The sequence below is a fragment of the Musca domestica genome, unplaced genomic scaffold, assembly GCF_030504385.1.
Source record: "Musca domestica strain aabys unplaced genomic scaffold, Musca_domestica.polishedcontigs.V.1.1 20, whole genome shotgun sequence".
NCBI classification, from domain to species: Eukaryota; Metazoa; Arthropoda; class Insecta; order Diptera; family Muscidae; genus Musca; species Musca domestica.
The window spans coordinates 12,092,743-12,113,202 of record NW_026712250.1 but is presented as its reverse complement, the minus strand read 5'-3'; the positions used below and the strand labels follow the sequence as shown (position 1 = coordinate 12,113,202).

Sequence of the window (20,460 nt, the reverse complement as noted above, 5' to 3'; positions counted from 1 at the left end):
TTTTTTTGGGCCACTACATGAACAAAAAACAACGCTTTAATTAATTTTTAAAGTCAATGGGCTACATATTATTCTACAAAACTACTCGTAATAATTCTTTTGCGGAAATCTGGAAAAAATTCCTCGTAATATGAAATTGCTATGTTGTATAACAGTTTTTCAAAACTGGTATACTATCACAATTCCAATCAAATTTAAGTTATTTCGTGAAATACATCAAAAAATGCAAGAAATAAGAATTTTATACGCTGTATAACAGTTTTCTTAAACTGTTATACTGTACAAAAAAACCTACAAAAAACTGTTATTTTTTCTAAATAAACCAGGAAAAATCACCTGGGTGAAGTTTGAGAACATATATAAATGTTAGAAAACTGTTATACTGCTCAAAAATCTGTGTTTACTTCGAAATTTCGGCAAAAAAATGGCATCTAAAAATTCCTTGGTATGCCGTACAACAGTTCTTGGAAACAAGCATGCTATGATTTTTTTTTTGGAAAATTTAAAAAAAAATCAATAATAATAGTTTAGTAGGCTGTATAACAGTTTTGTTAGACCACTTTATGACGAAAAGGTACTGCTTAAAGGAATTTAATTTGTTTTACAACTTGAATCTCCATGCAATGGTTAATTTTTTTCCGAAATCTGGCCAAATATTCATTGAATTTTAACTGTTAATAACTGTTATACCAACTGTAATTAACTGTTATACCAACGAAATCACTTTTAATATTTATTTCTTACCAAAATATAGCAAAAAACACAAGAAATAAGAGATTTTACATGTTGTATAACAGTTTTATAAAACTGTTATACAGCTTGAAAACGTATCAAACACTGTTACTTTTTCTAAATATAACAATGAAGACCAATTTTGTATACTTCCTGCGCATTTATGACAGTAATAAAACTGTTATACTGCTCAAAAATCTGTGATTTTCAAGAAAAAATTGTGTTATAATTCCCGGTTATGTTGTATAACAGATTATGGAAACTAACATGGTGTGATTATTTGGAAATTCTACACGAGGAGAAAGATAATAATAAAAATAGTTTTGCCTGTATAACAGTTTGGTTATACCACTTTAAGAAAAAAGGTGCCGCTTATAACACTTTTATTTGTTGTTTACAATTTTTATCCTCCTCTATTGGCCACCGTTTTTCGAAATCTGGCAAAAATGTTAATTGAAAATTAATCATGGTTGTTGTATAACAGTTTCTTAAAACTGTTATACTAATGAAATCTCTATTAATATTTAGTTTTTTGCGAAATATAGAGAAAATACACAAAAAATTAGCGTTTTTCATGATGTATAACAGTTTTCTGAAACTGTTATACTGCTTTAAAAAGTATCTAATACTGTTATTTGTTCAAAATATAGCAGGCTGATCCAATTAGGCAAAGTTTCGAAGCATTTAGGACCGTAGTGAAACTGTTATACTACTAAATATTAGATTTGTTTGTGATATCTTGCAAAAAAAAATTATGTAAAAATTCTCTAAGATATTATATAACAGTCCATTAAAACTAATATGCTGTGATTAGTTGGAAATTTTACGAAAAAAAATGTGTTGTAAACTGTATAACAGTTTTGTTAGACCAATTTGTTGAACAAAGAAACAGATTTAAAAAAATCGATTTGTTTTTCAGCTTAAATTCCACTGCAATGGTTATTTTTTACAGAAATCTGGGAAAATTTTTCCTTGAATTTTAATTTGGGCTGTAGTATAACAGTTTTTCCAAACTGTTATACCAACGAAATCATTAACAAATGTTTTTTTCTTCCAAAATATAGCTAAAAAAAACCCAAGAAAGAGGAGTTTGACGCGTTGTATAACAGTTTTTTTAAACTGTTATACAGCCTGAAAACGTATCAAATGCTGTTAATTTTTCGAAATATAGCAAAAAAACCCAATTTCGGTATAGTTCCGAAACATTTATAACCATAATGAAACTGTTATACTACTAAAAATTACATGTTTTTGTGATATCTTGCAAAAAAACATATGTCTTAGTTCTCTGTGATGCTATATAACAGTCCTTTAAAACTTATATGCTGTGATTAGTTGGAAATTTTACAAAATTGCTTTGCAGACTGTATAACAGTTTTGTTCGACGAATTTGTTGAAAAGAGGAATAGATTTAAAAAATCAAATTGTTTTTCAGCTTAAATTCCACTGCAATGGTTATTTTTTACAGAAATCTGGAAAAAATTGTCATTGAATTTTAATTTGGGCTGTAGTATAACAGTTTTTCCAAACTATTATACCAACGAAATCATTAACAAATGTTATTTTCTTCCAAAATATAGCTAAAAAGCCCAAGAAATAGAAGTTTGCCACGATGTATAACAGTTTTTTGAAACTGTTATACTGTCGTAAAAAGTGCAAAAAACTGTTATTTGTCCAAATTTTAGCAGGAAAAAACATATTCGATATAGTTCAAGGCCATTTAACAGTGTAATGAAAGTGTTATACTGCTTAAAAATTAGCTTTTTCTTCAAAATATCACAAAAAATCGTATAGTGTTGTACTTTTAATGCTATATAACGGTTTCACTGAATTCCGGATTTAATTATGATATTTTTCTGAAAAAATAAAATATTTCTAAGCATTATGAAATGCAGTATAACAGTTTTTAAGAGAGAGAGAGATAAATATTTTTTTATTTTTTTTTTATTTTATTTATTTTTTTTTTTTTTAACTTTAAACTCTCTATAAAATTCACACCAATTCTCAAAATATTATTATATTTATAAAATAAATATTATTAAATAAATTATTTTTAAATACAATTTCCTCCATGGACCACATGTTGTTCACCTCTGCCTTTGCGGTCTATTATTTTTCGATTTATGTTCATGTCACATTTTTGTTTGAAATTCATCACAAACAACAACAACAACAACAACAACAAATCCATAAACCTATTCTATAATTAAATTAACATTGAACTTAAAATAGAAAATCGAACAGATTTTATGTTTGAAAAATTAAAAAAAAAACATCGCAGTAGAAGAAAAACAACAAAGAAATGGAAAAGGCTGTTTGTTTGTAAACAAATCCAAAAATTACCCCCCGTATTGACTGCACCAACAACAACAACGCTCAGGCAAACAGCACGACAACATATTCCATGGTAATCAGTACTCAACACTTGTTGTAGGTCAAAAGATCAATGGGAGGCCTGCAAAACGAAAACAAACCACAGGCCCAAACACATGCACACGTACACACATGTATGTATGTTCGGGTCTCTCATTTCCTCTTTTGTTGAGTGTCTGAATCTGTTAATTTGAAGAATTTTTCTCATTTACGCTCAGCATGTGTTTTTTGTGAGGGCGGCAGGGTATAGGGTTGCCGTGTATTATTAAAAAAAAAATAAAAAATTAGTTTCCGTTAGTTTGGGGCAGTATAACAGTCTTGCGAAACTGTTATACAACATTTTTAAGTTTATTATGTTCGAATTTTCATTTGATATTGTGAGAATATAAGAAATTTGCATTTTGGCATTGTATAACAGTTATTCCAAACTGTTATACAACCATTCAAACTTCAAAAAAACTGTTCTTTCCTATTTTTTTCTTTGAAAATATAGCAAATGTAACGAAAAATGGCAAATTTTCTGTGTTTTGTGTCATTATAACAGTTTGGACAAACTGTTATACCGTAAATTAAACATTTGAAAATCTATTAGAATTAAATCCAAGACAAATACTACGAAAACTAACAAATTTCCCATACTTTCTGAGAGTATAACAGTTAACAAAAACTGTTATACAACAATGCAAACGTTCAAAATTAAAAACTTTCGACCTTTTCTTCAAAAGTATACGAAAAACAAGACATTTTCAACAGTTTCTAATAGTATAACAGTTAACAAAAACTGTTATAACAATGCAAACGTTTAAAATTACAAATGTTGGTGGTTATTTTCAATGCATAACCAAAATCTAAACAATTTCCATATTTACAGTTATAGCTAATTATTATAACAGTTTATGTCTAACTGTTATACAGCAAAAATATGAAATAAATTAAAAAAGGCAGTATGAATTTATTTTAACATTTTGGAATGAAATTTCTTTAATATATTTTGAAAATCTAACCGATTTTCGAAATTTTTCGACAGTATAACAGTTTGCTGAAACTGTTATACAACAAACCACACGTTGTAAAAAACAATTTTTAACGGCACAATAGACAAAATAATAGTTTTATGGCTTTTTTGATAGTATATCAGTTTGCTAAAACTGTTATACTGCATAAAAATCGTTGTAAAATAATTTTTTTTTGTCCAATTTCGAGATAAAACCCATTGTCAAAACAGTTTCAGTTTCAGTAAATCCAAAAACAGATTTTTGTATTGTATGATAGTTCTGTAAAACTGTTATACAGCATGCAAAGCATTCCTGCATTCATTTTAATGCATATATCAAGAAAACCAACAATTTTATTGGCTTTTATGGGAGTATAACAGGTTTCTGAAACTGTTATACGGCTAGCGAAACTTACTGAAATTAAGATTTTTACCGAAGAAACCAGCATAGCTATTAAAATTACAATCATTTTGCAGATTTTTTAAAGATTATTTTATAGAAATGTTGGAGAAAACTGTTATACAGGCAGCCAAACCTAGGCAAATGAAAGTGAAATGGATTGAAAAATGTTTCTAAGCCAAATTCTTAGCTTCATTTTGAAAAAATCATAATTTTCCAGCATTATTGATTGTATAACAGTTTGTAAAAACTGTTATACGACATACAAAACATGGAAAAAATGTATTTCGAAAAAAAAATCATAATTTTCTTTAACATTTGTAAAATATTTTTTTGTTTCTCTGAAGAATAAAAATACAATTTTCGCTATATTTTACTGTATAACAGTTTGGAAAAACTGTTATACAACATGCAAAATATATTATAAGTACGTTTTTTGTGTATATTTTTACAAACAATTCGTTTTTGTAGGTTTTTGGATTGTATAACAGTTTTGCCAAACTGTTATACAGCAAGCAAAACTTCGAAAAATATTATTTTCATCAACATATCACCGAAAAAATGAAATTCTTTGCATTTTATACAGTTTATAACAGTATAACAGTTTTTCCAAACTGTTATACAGTAAGCAAAACTTCAAAAAATGTATTTTTATTCAACATATCAACGAAATAATGAAATTCTTTGCATTTTTTGGTTGTATAACAGTTTTTCCAAACTGTTATACAGTATGGAAAACTTCAAAAAATTTTATTTTTAATCAATTTTTTTCAAAATAATGAAATTCTCTGCATTTTTGGATGTATAACAGTTTGGCGAAAACTGTTATACTGCAATTTCAAGCATTATTTTCAAATTTCTCGTTTGTTTGAACTTAAAAATGGATGTATATGAGTTTTGTTTAAAATTTTTATACTTTGGCAACCCTATTTTCTTTGATTCCTAAGAATCCTCAATTTGCCGCCGGCTAGGGTCCGAATGTTGCCACTAAAATATTTTGTTTTCAGTGCAGTTTGAAAATTCACTGTGAAAAGTCTTTTGATTATTTCGCTTTCCCGTTGTTTAACAAAAAAAATAACCCTCCTCCCCCTCTCTCTCTCTCTTCTGGTGAAAATCGTTTTTTGGAAAATAAAACACAAATGTCTGCGGAAAACCGACATTTATGGCATTTATGCTTCGTTGTCGTCACTTTTGCCGTTATGCTTTCCCAGATCAGCATCGATGCGGAAGCTTATCAGATGCTGTTACCTGCAGGTATTCAAAATTGACAACATTCTAGAAACTCAAAGAAGATCAGGGAGGAAAAACAAAAAAAAAAAAAGGAAAATGCTAACGATTTGTGTTTCTTTTGTTTTTGTTCTATTTTTCTTCGTCGGCCATGTTCTGGAAAATTTTTGATGTTTTGCCATGTTTTTTTTTTCTCGTTTCGTGCAAATGGCATTCACAATAACCATAGGCGAGGATGGAAATTGTACATATCGTGGTGACAAACTGGAACTGGGACAACAGAGTGGTCCGGTGCCATGCCAGCGTTTAACCTGCAACGAGGATGGAACGGTGTTAGTTGAAGGGTAAGTTATGGGAAATGAATTTCATTTTGGAAGGGGTGGGAATATTTTTACGCATTTTCAATAGTTTTTTTTTTTTTTTTTTTTTTTTTTTGTAATGTGGAATTTGGGGTTCCCCTGTAAAAATACGCCGATTTCTTAAATGACATCTATGTGATGAACAAAGCGAACCATATCGCCTGGCCTGTTAATTTGTTTTGAAATTTCGCAATGCTGATAAGAGTTGAACTTATTTTCTGCGAAACTTTGCATTTAAATTCGTTGATATGGAAAAGCGTTTGGAATGCAGTAACGTCAAGTCATTCGTTTTAAAACTACTCAACATGGAATTAAAAAATATTTTCAGGCCATGATTAACATTTCTAATTATTTTTGGTCCACCTCGTCGCCTTCGATTCAGGATTTTCATAAAAAAAGAGTCCAAAACGTGGATTTTCTCAAAGAAAGTCTCCAAAGTGAATATTAAAAAAAATCGCGAGTTCTTTAATCGAGCATTTTCTTAAGTGTATTTTTTGAAAATTTCTCCAAACAAAAAAGTCTCCAAACGTAGATTTTTAAAGAATTCTTGGAGATAGACTTTTATTCAAATTTTGAATTTTTGGTAGGTCTCCAATCTTAAATTTTTATTCAAGGAATTTTTGCAAGGTCTCCAAAGTGAATTAAAAAAATCCAAGGTCTCCAAAAATAGATTTTTGAAAGATTTTTAACACAAAAATCTCCAAACGTAGATTTTCAACGGATTTTTTTCGAGGTGTCCAAAGGAAATTTTTTGAAAAATTTTCCAAGGTCTCCAAACGTATATTTTTTTAAAGTCATTAACAAAAAAGTCTCCAAATTGAGATTTTTATAGAATTTTTGCAGATCTCTAAAATTTATATTTTAAAAAAGTTTCTCAAAGTCTCCAAAAGTGGATTTTTAAAGAATTCTTCTGAGGTCTCTCCAATCGTGAATTTTTAAAGAATTCTTGTGAAGTCTCCAATCGTGGATTTTTAAAGAATTCTTCTGAGGTCTCAAATCGTGGATTTTTAAAAAATTCGTCTGAGGTCTCCAATTGTGGATTTTTGAGGAATTCTTGTGGGGTCTCCAATCGTGGATTTTTAAAGAGTTCTTGTGAGGTCTCCAATCGTGGATTTTTAAAGAATTCTTCTGAGGTCTCCAATCATGGATTTTTAAAGAATCCTTGTGAGGTCTCCAATTGTGAATTTTTAAAGAATTCTACTGAGGTCTCCAATCATGGATTTTTAAAGAATTCTTGTGAGGTCTCCAATCGTGAATTTTTAAAGAATTCTTCTGAGGTCTCCAATCGTGGATTTTTAAAGAATTCTTGTGAGGTCTCCAATCATGGATTTTTAAAGAATTCTTCCAAGGTCTCCAAATTCTTCCAAGGTCTTAAAAAATTCTTGTGAGGTCTCCAATCGTGGATTTTTAAAGAATTCTTCTGAGGTCTCAAATCGTGGATTTTTAAAGAATTCTTGTGAGGTCTCCAATCGTGGATTTTTAAAAAATTCTTGTAAGGTCTACGACGGTAATATTTTTAAAGAGTATTTTTAAGGTCTCCAAACGTAGATTTCTGTAAGATTTTTAATAAAAAAGTCTCCAAATGTAGGTTTTGTTAAGAATTTTTGCGATTTTTTAGAGAAATATTTCGAGGTCTCCAAAAGCAAATCTCTTAATTTGGACTTTCACAGGTCTGCAAATACATTTTTTAAAAGTCCTCAAATGTATATTTTGTTAAGAATTTTTGGAAGGTTTCCAATTTAGAATTTTTAAAGAAATTTTACGAGGACTCCAAAGTGGATCTTTCAAAGGTCTCTAAACATAGATTTTTGTAGGATTTTTAATAAAAAAAAAATCTATAAACGTGGATGTTTGAAGAATTTTTGCACGGACACTAAAAGGCATATTTTAAAGAGATTTCTCGTGGACTACGAAAGTGAATTTATTTGAAAAAAATGCGAACTCTCCAATTGTGGACTTTTTCAAAGAATTTTTGCGAGGACTCCATAATGAATTTAAAAAATAAAATTCCAAGGCTTCCAACGTAGATTCATTTAAAATTTTCAAAAAAAAAAAAACCCAAAGAATTCTTACGAAGTCTCCAAAGTGAATTTTTCAAAAATTTTCCGAGGTCTCCAAACGCAGATTTTAGTGGAATTTTAAAAAAAGTCTCCAGAAGTGGATTTTTAAAACATTTTCCAAGGTCTCCAAACGTAGATTTTGGTAAGATTTTTAACAAAAAAGTCTCCACGTGTGGATTTTTCAAAGAATTTTTGCGAGGTCTTATATTTTTTTAAGAGGTTTCTTATGGTCTCCAAGCGTGGATCTTTTAATCAAATTTCCGAAGATTTTTTTCAAATAATATTTTCGAAGTCTCCAATAGTAGATTTTTGAGGAAATTTTCCTTGGTCTCACAAACGTTTTTTTTACAAAACACTCTACAAATGTAGATTTTGTACAATTTCTCCAAAACTTAATTTTTAAAAAAAAATTTTGCGAGGTTTCCTAAAAGCGAATTTTTAATTATATTTTAAAGGTTTCCGACCAAAAAAAAAAAAATTAATAAATAAATGAAATATAGAATATTCCCAGGCCTCTTAATGTGGATATTCCCAGGCCTCCAAATACAAGTTTTATTTTAAAGTCTCCAAAATTTAGATTCTTAAAGAATTTTTGCGATGTCTCCAAAAATTGATTCTTAAAGAAATTTTCAGAGGACTCCCAAAAGCGAATTTTTAATAAAAATTTCAAGGTTTCCGCAGCGTGGGTTTTTTTAAAGAAATTTTCCCAGCCTTAAGATCCGGATTTTTAAAGTATATCCGTATTTTAAAGGGCTACCAAATGTGGATTCCAAAATTATTTTTTACAGAATTTTCTCGATCTATAATCGTTTTTTAAACCCATTTTTCCCGACCCCCAAAGTATTTTCCCAAGGCTCCAAAGGTGTTTTCCCAAGGCTCCAAGCGAGGATATTGAAAGAAATCAAAAGCATTTTCAAAGCCTTCCTAACGTGGATTGTGAAAGGATTTTCTAAGGCCATATTTATCTACTGGCCTTGCAGAATCGGTTATCGCTGTAAACAATTTTATAAAATTTTACACAAATTTAGTACCATTTAGTACAGTTCGTACACTTAGTACAAATTTTCAAAATTCCCTTCACACATCAAACTTACTTTCCAACCTTGAATTTCATACCAAATTTTCAAATTTTTAGCTTTGTCCGTTCATATAACACCAAATGGTACACTTTTTGGAAGTTTAGTACTATTTTAGAACTATTGGAATTTGTAAATACCCTTTGGTACACCTAGCCAGCTCTCCATCAATGACTCTCATTTCAAATTTCATTCCATTTGTCCAACGCAAAGTATTTAATTTTTAGTACATTTTAGTACATTTCGTACCTTTTTGGTACTAATTTCCAAAAATCCAGCCTTAAAGCTACATCTGCCGATACTTCGAAAAAATATATTTTTTCCAAGTCCAAAAAATCCACGTCTGTTGATAGATTTTCCATTTAATTTTTGTTGTTCAAAAAGTGTTGCCTACTTTTAGGCCATTACATTACTGACTCGCTTTTTTTTCTTTTTAATTTAATATTTTTTTTTTTGTTATTCTTTACCACAACTAAACAGATGCGGCAAACTTTGGATACAAAACTGCAACCGTGGCGAACGTGTGAATCCTGAGAAGCCCTATCCAGAATGCTGTAAGCTGGTGTATAAATGTAAAAATCCCGATGGTTCGTCGTATTACATTGAAAAGGATGCCCTCGACAGTAGTAATGTGAAGAGTGAAAACTCAACATAGTTTGGGCAGATTTTTTTTATTTTGTTTTTTCATTTGCTCATGTGAATAGAGGGAACTCCATTAGAACGTAGGTGAAATGTATAAAAAGAAATTTAGTTTTATTTTATTTCATTTTTCTATTATTATTTATTATAAAATAATTGTATATTTTTGAATAAAAAATAAAAAAATATAAAGAAAATAAAAAAAATAAAATTAAAAAAATATTTAAAATTCAATTAAAGGCGTATACGTAACGACAATACGTATACTCCCGCATTTGCTGTGGCTGGTATAAGCAACGTCTTCAAGTATACGCCCACCCATACAGCCCCCTTAATTGTATTTGGATCATAATAAAGGAAACTGCTTCCTCTCTCCGTCGCCCTCTCCCTCTCTCATCCCATTGAGCTCATAATCAAAATTGAAGTTAATATCCTTTTATGCTCAACGAATATTTAAATCGATTCGAATATCCTTTTCGCTCATAGCAGCAACAAAAAAAAATGAACCGACAGATGACAGTTTTACCTTTCACCTCTTAAAACTATTTTGTTTCCATTTAGCTGGGTAACTGGCGAAAGTGCTGGGAATACAACTTGCATTCCACTTAAATAACAATCAAAAGATGAGTGTGTAAACGTTGTTATCCTTCGTTATATTTTTGTTATTGCTACTGGAATTGTTGGCAAACATAGGCGGAACAATTGGAGGGGAAATTGGGATTTAAAAAATTATTAAAAAAAGATTATTTTAAAAAAATATTTTTTCAAAAAATCAACAGACGTGGATTTCTTAAAAAATATTTTTTTTTTCAAAAAATCAACAGACCTGGATTTTTTTAAAAAATATTTTTTCAAAAAATCAACAGACATGGATTTTTTAAAAAATATTTTTTCACAAAATCAATAGACCTGGATTTAAAAAAAAAATATATTTTCAAAAAATCAATAGACCTGCATTTCTTTAAAAATATTTTTCTTGATTAATGAACGGACGTGGATTTTTTAAAAAATATTTTTTTGATTAATGAACAGACGTGGATTTTTTAAAAAATATTTTTTTGATTAATGAACAGACGTGGATTTTTTAAAAAAATATTTTTTTGATTAATGAAAAGACGTGGATTTAAAAAAAAAATATGGTTTAGAACTAACAACAGACGTGGATTTTTTAAAAAATATTTTTTAAAAGTAACAACAGACGTGGATTTTTTAAAAAATATTTTTTCAAAAGTAACAACAGACGTGGATTTTTTAAAAAATATTTTTTCAAAAGTAACAACAGACGTGGATTTCTTAAAAAATATTTTTTCAAAAGTAACAACAGACGTGGATTTTTTAAAAAATATTTTTTAGAAGTAACAACTGACGTGGATTTTTTTAAAAATATTTTTTTATTTATGAACAGACGTGGATTTTTTAAAAAATATTTTTTTTATTTATGAACAGACGTGGATTTTTTAAAAAATATTTTTTAGAAGTAACCACAGACGTGGATTTTGTAAAAAATATTTTTTTAGAAGTAACCACAGACGTGGATTTTTAAAAAATATTTTTTTTTCAAGAATCCACAGACGTGGATTTTTTTTAAATATTTTTTTGAAGACTATCAACAGACGTGGATTTTTTCTTAAACATTTTTTTGAATTTTTCATTGGATTTTTTAAAAAAAATATTTTTTTCAAAGAAACAACATTTTTAAAAAATAGTTTTTCCAAAAATCCAGAGACGTGGATTTTTTAAAAAATAGTTTTTCCAAGAATCCACAGACGTGGATTTTTTAAAAAATATTTTTTAGAAGTAACCACAGACGTGGATTTTTTAAAAAATATTTTTCAGAAGTAACAATAGACGTGGATTTTTTTAAAAAATATTTTTTAGAAGTAACAACAGACGTGGATTTTTTAAAAATATTTTTTAGAAGTAAAAACAGACGTAAATTTTTAAAAATATTTTTTAGAAGTAAAAACAGACGTGGATTTTTTAAAAAATATTTTTTTCAATTATCAAGGAACGTGGATTTTTTAAAAAATATTTTTCAGAAGTAACAACAGACGTGGATTTTTTAAAAAATATTTTTTTCAATTATCAAGGAACGTGGATTTTTTAAAAAATATTTTTTAGTACTAACAACAGACGTGGATATTTTTAAAAAATATTTTTTGGAGTAACAAGAGACGTGGATTTTTTAAAAAATATATTTTGGAGTAACAACAGACGTGGATTTTTTAAAAAATATATTTTTAGAAGCAACCACAGACGTGGATTTTTTAAAAAAATATTTTTTTTTAATGAACAGACGTGGAATTTTTAAAAAAATATTTTTTCAAAGTAACAACTGACGTGGATTTTTTAAAAAATATTTTTTAGAAGTAACAACTGACGTGGATATTTTAAAAAATATTTTTTAGAAGTAACAACTGACGTGGATATTTTAAAAAAAATATTTTTAAAAAAATGCACGTCTGTTTTTACTTCTAAAAAATATTTTTAAAAAAATGCACGTCTGTTTTTACTTCTAAAAAATATTTTTAAAAAAATGCACGTCTGTTTTTACTTCTAAAAAATATTTTTAAAAAAATCCACGTCTGTTTTTACTTCTAAAAAATATTTTTTTAAAAAATCCACGTCTGTTTTTACTTCTAAAAAATATTTTTAAAAAAATCCACGTCTGATTTTACTTCTAAAAAATATTTTTTTAAAAAAACCACGTCTGTTGTTACTTCTAAAAAATATTTTTTAAAAAATCCACGTCTGTTGTTACTTTTAAAAAATATTTTTTTAAAAATCCACGTCTGTTGTTACCACTACAAAATAGAATAAACTGTCGTGGATTTTTTAAAAAATATTTTTTTCAAAGAATTAACTATTGTGGATTTTTAAAAAAATATTTTTGTTTTGATTTTTTAAATATTTTTTTAAAAAATATTTTTTTTACAAGTTTCAGAAGACTTGGATTTTTTAAAAAATATTTTTTCCAAATTTCAGAAAAATTGAATTTTTAAAAAAATATTTTTTCCAAGTTTCAGAAGAAGTGGATTTTTTAAAGAATATTTTTCCCAAGTCTGAGGTGACTTGGATTTTTTAAAAAATATTTTTTCAAAGCATCAGCAGACGTGGATTTTTTAAAAAAAATATTTTTTCCCTCTCAGCAACGCCCAATGCTGTCTGTCACCCAACTGCCTTGTTGTGAAACTACCGTTAAGTATTGAAAATTCAAGTGTGCTTGTTTGTGTGCGCGGGCTCTTAAAGCTGCATCAAAAAGGATATGGCAAAAGGAAGAAACATACACATCTTACCTTTAACCCTACACTTAATATTTTCGCCCCCACCCCCCCGCCTCTTCGGAATGAAAAACGCATTTAATAGCAATCAGTGTAAATACAACGAAAGCAACATGAAAACTTTATTGAGGGAAACTGTTAAGGAGGAAAACATGAAAAGGATAAAAAATAAGAAGGAAGAATGTTACATGGCATCTACGTTAATCGAATGTAAATTTTATAAGAATAATAAGGATGTACTTGTGAGTTATATATGAAAATAATATGAAAAGCATACATTTCCAGGAAAAGCATTAAAATAGGGCTATCTGGGAAAATCCTTTATAAATGGAATATGTTCCTTTTAACCCTTGTATTTTGTTATTTTTTTATATGCTATCCAACCCATATTCATTGAGCAATAGATTTGTTCCGCCAGCCGCCTGCTGACGTTGCAGATCCAACAGAAGTCGATGACGAAAGTGCATGGTCTTCAAACGCTGCATACGCCGCTTCAAATTACAGTAAACCGGACAACAGTCTGGGAATGGTTTATACATTAGCTCCTCCTCATCGCCCTGCTCGCACTGGTCCGGTAGGATGTCCAAACAGCTGTGAAGGTTGTTGCATAGAATTGTTTTGGAAAATAAAATAAGAAATGAAAATCGTGATTAAAACATTTTTCGGTTCAGGGTAGGTAAAAAGGATTAATCGGACAGGGCCGATTTTCGAAATAATCCATAGCGAAGTTAATAAAATTTTTTTTTAATCTACGTCCTAAATTCCAAAGAAATATTTTTAAAATTAAAATCTACGTCAGTTTAAAATTCAAAAAAAAATATTTTTAAAAAATCTACACCAGTTTAAAATTCGAAAAAAAATATTTTTAAAAAAATCCACGTCAGTTTAAAATTCAAAAAAAAAATATTTTTAAAAAATCTACGTCAGCAAAAAAATTAGAAAAAAATATTTTTAAAAAATCCTCGTCAATTTAAAATTCGAAAAAAATATTTTTAAAAAAGTCCACGTCAATTTAAAATTCGAAAAATATATTTTAAAAATCCACGTATGTGTAAATCCCGAAAAAATATTTTTTATAAAACCACGCCCAGTTAAAATTCGAAAAAATATTTTTTATAAAACCACGCCCAGTTAAAATTAGAAAAAAATATTTTTTAAAAAATCCACGTCTGTTGATACTTCAGAAAAATATTTTTTAAATCCACGTATGTTAATATTTTTAAACAATCTACGTCAATTTAAAATTCGAATAAAAATATTTTTAAAAAATCTACGTCAGTTTATAATTCGAAAAAATATTTAAAAAAATCCATGTCAGTTTAAAATTCGAAAAAAATAGTTTTAAAAAAACCCACGTCAATTTAAAATTCGAAAAAAAAAATATTTTTAAAAAATCCTCGTCTGTGTGAAACCCGAAAAAATATTTTTTTAAAAAACCATGTCTAGTAAAAATTCAAAAAAAAATATTTTTAAAAAAAACCTCGTCTGTGTGAAACCCGAAAAAATATTTTTTTTAAAAAACCATGTCTAGTAAAAATTCAAAAAACATATATATTTTTAAAAAAATCCTCGTCTGTGTGAAACCCGAAAAAATATTTTTTTTAAAAATCCATGTCTAGTAAAAATTCAAAAAAATATTTTTTTTAAAAAACCCACCTCCAGCTAAAATTCGAAAAAATATTTTTTTATAAAACCACGCCAAGTTAAAATTCGAAAGAATATTTTTTATAAAACCACGTTCAGTTAAAATTCGAAAAAATATATATTAAAAAATCCACGTCTGTTGATACTTCAGAAAAATATTTTTTTAAATCCACGTATGATACTTCGGAAAAATATTTTTTTAAATCCACGTATGTTGATACTTTGAAAAAATACTTTTAAAAAATCTACGCCTGCTGATAGTTCGAGAAAATATTTTTTAAAAAATCCACGTCCATTGATAGTTCGAGAAAATATTTTTTAAAAATCCACGTCTATTGATAGTTCAAGAAAATATTTTTTAAAAATCCACGTCTGTTAATTACTTGAAAAAATATTTTTTCAAAAAAATCCACGTCTATAGATTATTTGAAAAAAATATTTTTTTAAAAAATCTACGTCTGTTGATTATTTAAAAAAATATTTATGTAAAAAATCCACGTCTGTCGATACTTCCAAAAAATATATATTTTCTTAAATCCACGTCCTTTGATATCTCTAATAATTATTTTTAAAAAATCCACGTCTGTCGATACTTCCAAAAAATATTTTTTAAAAAATCCACGTCTGTCGATACTTCCAAAAAATATTTTTTAAAAAATCCACGTCTGTCGATACTTCCAAAAAATATTTTTTAAAAAATCCACGTCTGTCGATACTTCCAAAAAATATTTTTAAAAAAATCCACGTCTGTCGATACTTCCAAAAAATATTTTTTAAAAAATCCACGTCTGTCGATACTTCCAAAAAATATTTTTTAAAAAATCCACGTCTGTCGATACTTCCAAAAAATATTTTTTAAAAAATCCACGTCTGTCGATACTTCCAAAAAATATTTTTTAGAAAATCCACGTCTGCCGGTACTTCCAAAAATATTTTTTTTTAAATCCGCGTCTATTGAAAATTTGAAAAAAATTTTATTTGAAAATCCACGTCTGTCGATACTTCCAAAAAATATTTTTTTTAGAAAATCCACGTCTGTAGATACTTCCAAAAAATATTTTTTTTAAAATATCCACGTCTGTTGATGTTTTGTAAAATATTTTTTTTTAAATCCACGTACGTTGATACTTTGAAAAAATATTTTTTTTAAAATATCCACGTCTGTTGATGTTTTGTAAAATATTTTTTTTAAAATCCACGTACGTTGATACTTTGAAAAAAATTTTTTTTTAAATCCACGTCTATTGAAACTTTGAAAAAATATTTTTAGGAAATCCACGTCTGTCGATACTTCCAAAAAATATTTTTAGGAAAACCACGTCTGTCAAAAAATATTTTTAGCAAATCCACGTCTGTCGATATTTCCAAAAAATATATTTTTTTAAAAAAATCCACGCCTATTGAAACGTTGAAAAAATATTTTTTAAAAATCCACGACTGTCAGAACTTCCAAAAAATGTTTTTTTAATCCACGTCTATTAAAACGTTGAAATAATATTTTTTAAATAAACCACAGACGTGGTTGAAAAATATTTTTTAAAAAATCCACATCTGTTAATACTTTGAAAAAATATTTTTTAAAAAATCCACGAGTGTTGAAACGTTTAAGAAATATTTTTTAAAAAATCCACGTCTGTTGATACTTCGAAAAAATATTTTTTAAAAAATCCACGTCTGTTGATACTTTGAAAAAATATTTTTTAAAAAATCCACGTTTGTTGATACTTCCAAAAAATATTTTTTAAAAAATCCACGTCTGTCGATACTTCCAAAAAATATTTTTTTAAAAAATCCACGTCTGTCGATACTTCCAAAAAATATTTTTTAAAAAATCCAAAAAATCCACGTCTGTCGATACTTCCAAAAAATATTTTTTAAAAAATCCACATCTGTTGATATTTGGAAAAAATATTTTTTTAAAAACCGACGTCTGTTGAAACTTTAAAAAAAATATTTTTTAAAAAAAATACAGGTCTGTCGATATTTCGAAAAAATATTTTTTAAAAAATCCACGTCTGCCGGTACTTCGGAAAAATATTTTTTAAAAAATCCACGTCTGTTGAAACTTTGAAAAAATATTTTTTAAAAACCCAAAGTCTGTCAATATTTCGAAAAAAAAAATTTTCAAAAATCCACGTCCGATGATACTTCGATATTTTTTTTTTTTAAATCCACGCCTGTTGATTATTTGAAAAAGTATTTTTTAAAAAATCCCCGTCTGTTGATTCTTTGAAAAAATATATTTTTTTTTAAATCCCCGTCTGTTGATCCTTCTCTATGGAATATTTGTTTCACAGGCATGCAACTACTTAATTTTGTTGTTGTTTTTTTGTTTTTGTAAATTGGAAGCTATATCTACTCGTTGGGTCTAGCCATCTTTTCGACTACAAAAAGAGACCTGGATCTGGCTACAACATGATTATTTTCACAGAATAAATTCTGGCACAAACTGAGCAGCACCAAACGGCGCGGCAAGGATTTCGACTGTTCCCACAGGCAGCGGCGATAGGTTCCTAGAAACGAAGAACATTAAATTCTGCCCAGAAAACGTTGAACTTCCCTTCGGCTGGAGGAACACTTCTCTTACTTAGCACACTATTGGTGGCCTCCTCATCCGAGTCCACAGGAGGTGTATATTTCTTCATGTGAAATTGACCGAAACCATAGCAATAGGCCACGATGACACTGAAGACGAATAGATGTTTCAGCATTCTTATTCTGTTCGATTCGACTTAGAATTCCGCCCGTTATAGAATTTAAAACAATGGCCTGGTTGGTATTCCGTGCTCTGTTGAGGCTAAGTGTTTATGAGGCCACTCACTAACTGGAGGTTTGACAATAAACATTATCATCAGTGGAATTCAAGTGGTTTTTGGGTGCCGATTCGCAGAGTGTCACATTGTGAGTGACACTCATCCACACAAATTGCAAATGTGACAATCTACACTCGAGGAAAAAAGAAGATTTCTTAAAAAAATATGGGAAGCGTATACCTGCTGATATTGATCATACGCACCGGTCTGCACTCTTAAAATATTTAATATTTCAGATTTCAATTCATCTGCGGTTCCATATCTTAAAAATCAATTCAAAAATAGAACAAATTCAATTTGAGATTTTTTAAATATTTTATCAGACAACAATATTCGTGGTCGGGCAATAATTTAAGTCATAACCTTGAAGAGTCTCAAACATAAATCATCATTATATCTACACGGAATTTTCACAAATTTCCCTGATTAGTTACATTTCTTGGAATTTCAAAGTGGTTCTACAATAGGGTGGAACTATACATTTTATAAAAAATAAATAAATTAAAATAATTTAAAAAAATAATAATTAAAAAATCCACGGCTGTTGCTACTTTGAAAAAAAAAAAATTTAAAAAATCCACGTTTGTTGATACTTTAAAAAAATAGTTTTTAAAAAATCCACGGCTGTTGCTACTTTGAAAAAATAATTTTTAAAAAATCCACGGCTGTTGCTACTTTGAAAAAAAAAAAATTTTAAAAAATCCACGTTTGTTGATACTTTAAAAAAATAGTTTTTAAAAAATCCACGGCTGTTGCTACTTTGAAAAAATAATTTTTAAAATATCCACGTCTGTTGCTACTTTGAAAAATAATTTTTAAAAAATCCACGTCTGTTGCTACTTTGAAAAAATAATTTTTAAAAAATCCACGTCTGTTGCTACTTTGAAAAATAATTTTTAAAAAATCCACGTCTGTTGCTACTTTGAAAAAATAATTTTTAAAAAATCCACGTCTGTTGATACTTCCCAAAAATAATTTTTAAAAAATCCACGTTTGTGGATACTATCAAAAAATAATTTTTAAAAAATCCACGTTTGTGGATACTATCAAAAAATAATTTTTAAAAAATCCACGTCTGTTGCTACTTTGAAAAAAAAATTTTTAAAAAATCCACGTCTGTTGCTACTTTGAAAAATAATTTTTAAAAAATCCACGTTTGTTAATACTCCATAAAAATAATTTTTAAAAAATCCACGTCTGTTGCTACTTTGAAAAAATAATTTTTAAAAAATCCACGGCTGTTGCTACTTTGAAAAAATAATTTTTAAAAATCCACGGCTGTTGCTACTTTGAAAAAATATTTTTTAAAAATCCACGTCGATTGCTACTTTAAAAAAATATTTTTTAAAAAATGCACGTCTGTTGCTACTTTGAAAAAATAATTTTTAAAAAATCCACGTCTGTTGCTACTTTGAAAAAATAATTTTTAAAAAATCCTCGTCTGTTGCTACTTTGAAAAAATAATTTTTAAAAAATCCACATCTGTTGCTACTTTGAAAAAATAATTTTTAAAAAATCCACGTCTGTTGCTACTTTGAAAAAATAATTTTTAAAAAATCCACGTCTGTTGCTACTTTGAAAAAATAATTTTTAAAAAATCCACGTCTGTTGCTACTTTGAAAAAATAATTTTTAAAAAATCCACGTCTGTTGCTACTTTGAAAAAATAATTTTTAAAAAATCCACGTCTGTTGCTACTTTGAAAAATAATTTTTAAAAAATCCACGTCTGTTGCTACTTTGAAAAAATTATTTTTAAAAAATCCACGTTTGTTGATTCTCCCCAAAAATAATTTTTAAAAAATCCACGTTTGTTGATTCTCCCCAAAAATAATTTTTAAAAAATCCACGTTTGTTGATTCTCCCCAAAAATAATTTTTAAAAAATCCACGTTTGTTGATTCTCCCCAAAAATAATTTTTAAAAAATCCACGTCTGTTGCTACTTTGAAAAAATAATTTTTAAAAAATTCACGTCTGTTGCTACTTTGAAAAAATAATTTTTAAAAAATCCACGTCTGTTGCTACTTTGAAAAAATAATTTTTAAAAAATCCTCGTCTGTTGCTACTTTGAAAAAATAATTTTTAAAAAATCCACCTCTGTTGCTACTTTGAAAAAATAATTTTTAAAAAATCCAGGTCTGTTGCTACTTTGAAAAAATAATTTTTAAAAAATCCACGTCTGTTGCTACTTTGAAAAAATAATTTTTAAAAAATCCACGTCTGTTGCTACTTTGAAAAAATAATTTTTAAAAAATCCACGTCTGTTGCTACTTTGAAAAAATAATTTTTAAAAAATCCACGTCTGTTGCTACTTTGAAAAAATTATTTTTAAAAAATCCACGTTTGTTGATTCTCCCCAAAAATAATTTTTAAAAAATCCACGTTTGTTGATTCTCCCCAAAAATAATTTTTAAAAAATCCACGTTTGTTGATACTCCCCAAAAATAATTTTTAAAAAATCCACGTTTGTTGATACTCCCCAAAAATAATTTTTAAAAAATCCACGTTTGTTGATACTCCCCAAAAATTATTTTTAAAAAATCCACGTTTGTTGCTACTAGCCAAAAATTATTTTTAAAAAATCCAGGTTTGTTGATACTCCCCAAAAACAATTTTTAAAAAATCCACGTTTGTTGATTCTTTCAAAAAATAATTTTTAAAAAATCCACGTTTGATAAAACTTTGAGAAAATAATTTTTGAAAAATTCTCAATGATGATATTTTGAATAAAAAAATCTTTGAAAAAAAAATGCTCTCACATTTAATTTTTGTTTTGCGCCTCACTTACAACCCATAGACGAATTGAGATGCTTTCTAATTCGCCTAAATCAAAGTCAAACCAAACAATAGAATAATTGTTTGA

At 27.8% G+C, this 20,460-nt stretch overlaps 2 protein-coding genes across 3 annotated transcripts; one reads left to right on the top strand and one right to left on the bottom strand.

Annotated features, from left to right (window-relative positions):
• Positions 1–5,508: 5,508 nt before the first annotated feature.
• On the top strand, positions 5,509–10,026 carry LOC101891839 (uncharacterized). The gene is made up of 3 exons (XM_005189599.4): positions 5,509–5,753; positions 5,956–6,070; positions 9,702–10,026. Exons 1-3 carry the CDS (start codon positions 5,639–5,641, stop codon positions 9,874–9,876), a joined length of 405 nt encoding a protein of 134 aa, XP_005189656.2. The 5' UTR covers positions 5,509–5,638; the 3' UTR covers positions 9,877–10,026.
• Positions 10,027–13,218: 3,192 nt separating this feature from the next.
• LOC131802279 (uncharacterized protein CG1552) lies at positions 13,219–17,626 on the bottom strand. 2 transcript variants are annotated; one of them, XM_059122245.1, is made up of 3 exons: positions 17,373–17,626; positions 17,145–17,298; positions 13,219–13,732 (listed from the first exon to the last, which is right to left on the bottom strand). In XM_059122245.1, exons 1-3 carry the CDS (start codon positions 17,494–17,496, stop codon positions 13,510–13,512), a joined length of 501 nt encoding a protein of 166 aa, XP_058978228.1. In that variant the 5' UTR covers positions 17,497–17,626; the 3' UTR covers positions 13,219–13,509. The 2 variants fall into 2 exon arrangements, with proteins under 2 accessions (XP_058978228.1, XP_058978229.1); XM_059122246.1 differs by having other exon boundaries at positions 17,184–17,298; positions 17,373–17,625.
• Positions 17,627–20,460: the final 2,834 nt, after the last annotated feature.

Excerpts from the sequence above, each read along its gene's own strand:
- LOC101891839 (XM_005189599.4), top strand. The coding sequence starts at position 5,639 with ATGTCTGCGGAAAACCGACATTTATGGCATTTATGCTTCGTTGTCGTC. Across the intron at positions 5,754-5,955 it reads TCAGATGCTGTTACCTGCAG|GCGAGGATGGAAATTGTACA; the intron begins GTATTCAAAATT and ends CAATAACCATAG. Across the intron at positions 6,071-9,701 it reads GGAACGGTGTTAGTTGAAGG|ATGCGGCAAACTTTGGATAC; the intron begins GTAAGTTATGGG and ends ACAACTAAACAG.
- LOC131802279 (XM_059122245.1), bottom strand. The coding sequence starts at position 17,496 with ATGCTGAAACATCTATTCGTCTTCAGTGTCATCGTGGCCTATTGCTAT. Across the intron at positions 17,299-17,372 it reads GGCCACCAATAGTGTGCTAA|GAACCTATCGCCGCTGCCTG; the intron begins GTAAGAGAAGTG and ends CTTCGTTTCTAG. Across the intron at positions 13,733-17,144 it reads AAGATGGCTAGACCCAACGA|CTGTTTGGACATCCTACCGG; the intron begins GTAGATATAGCT and ends CAACCTTCACAG.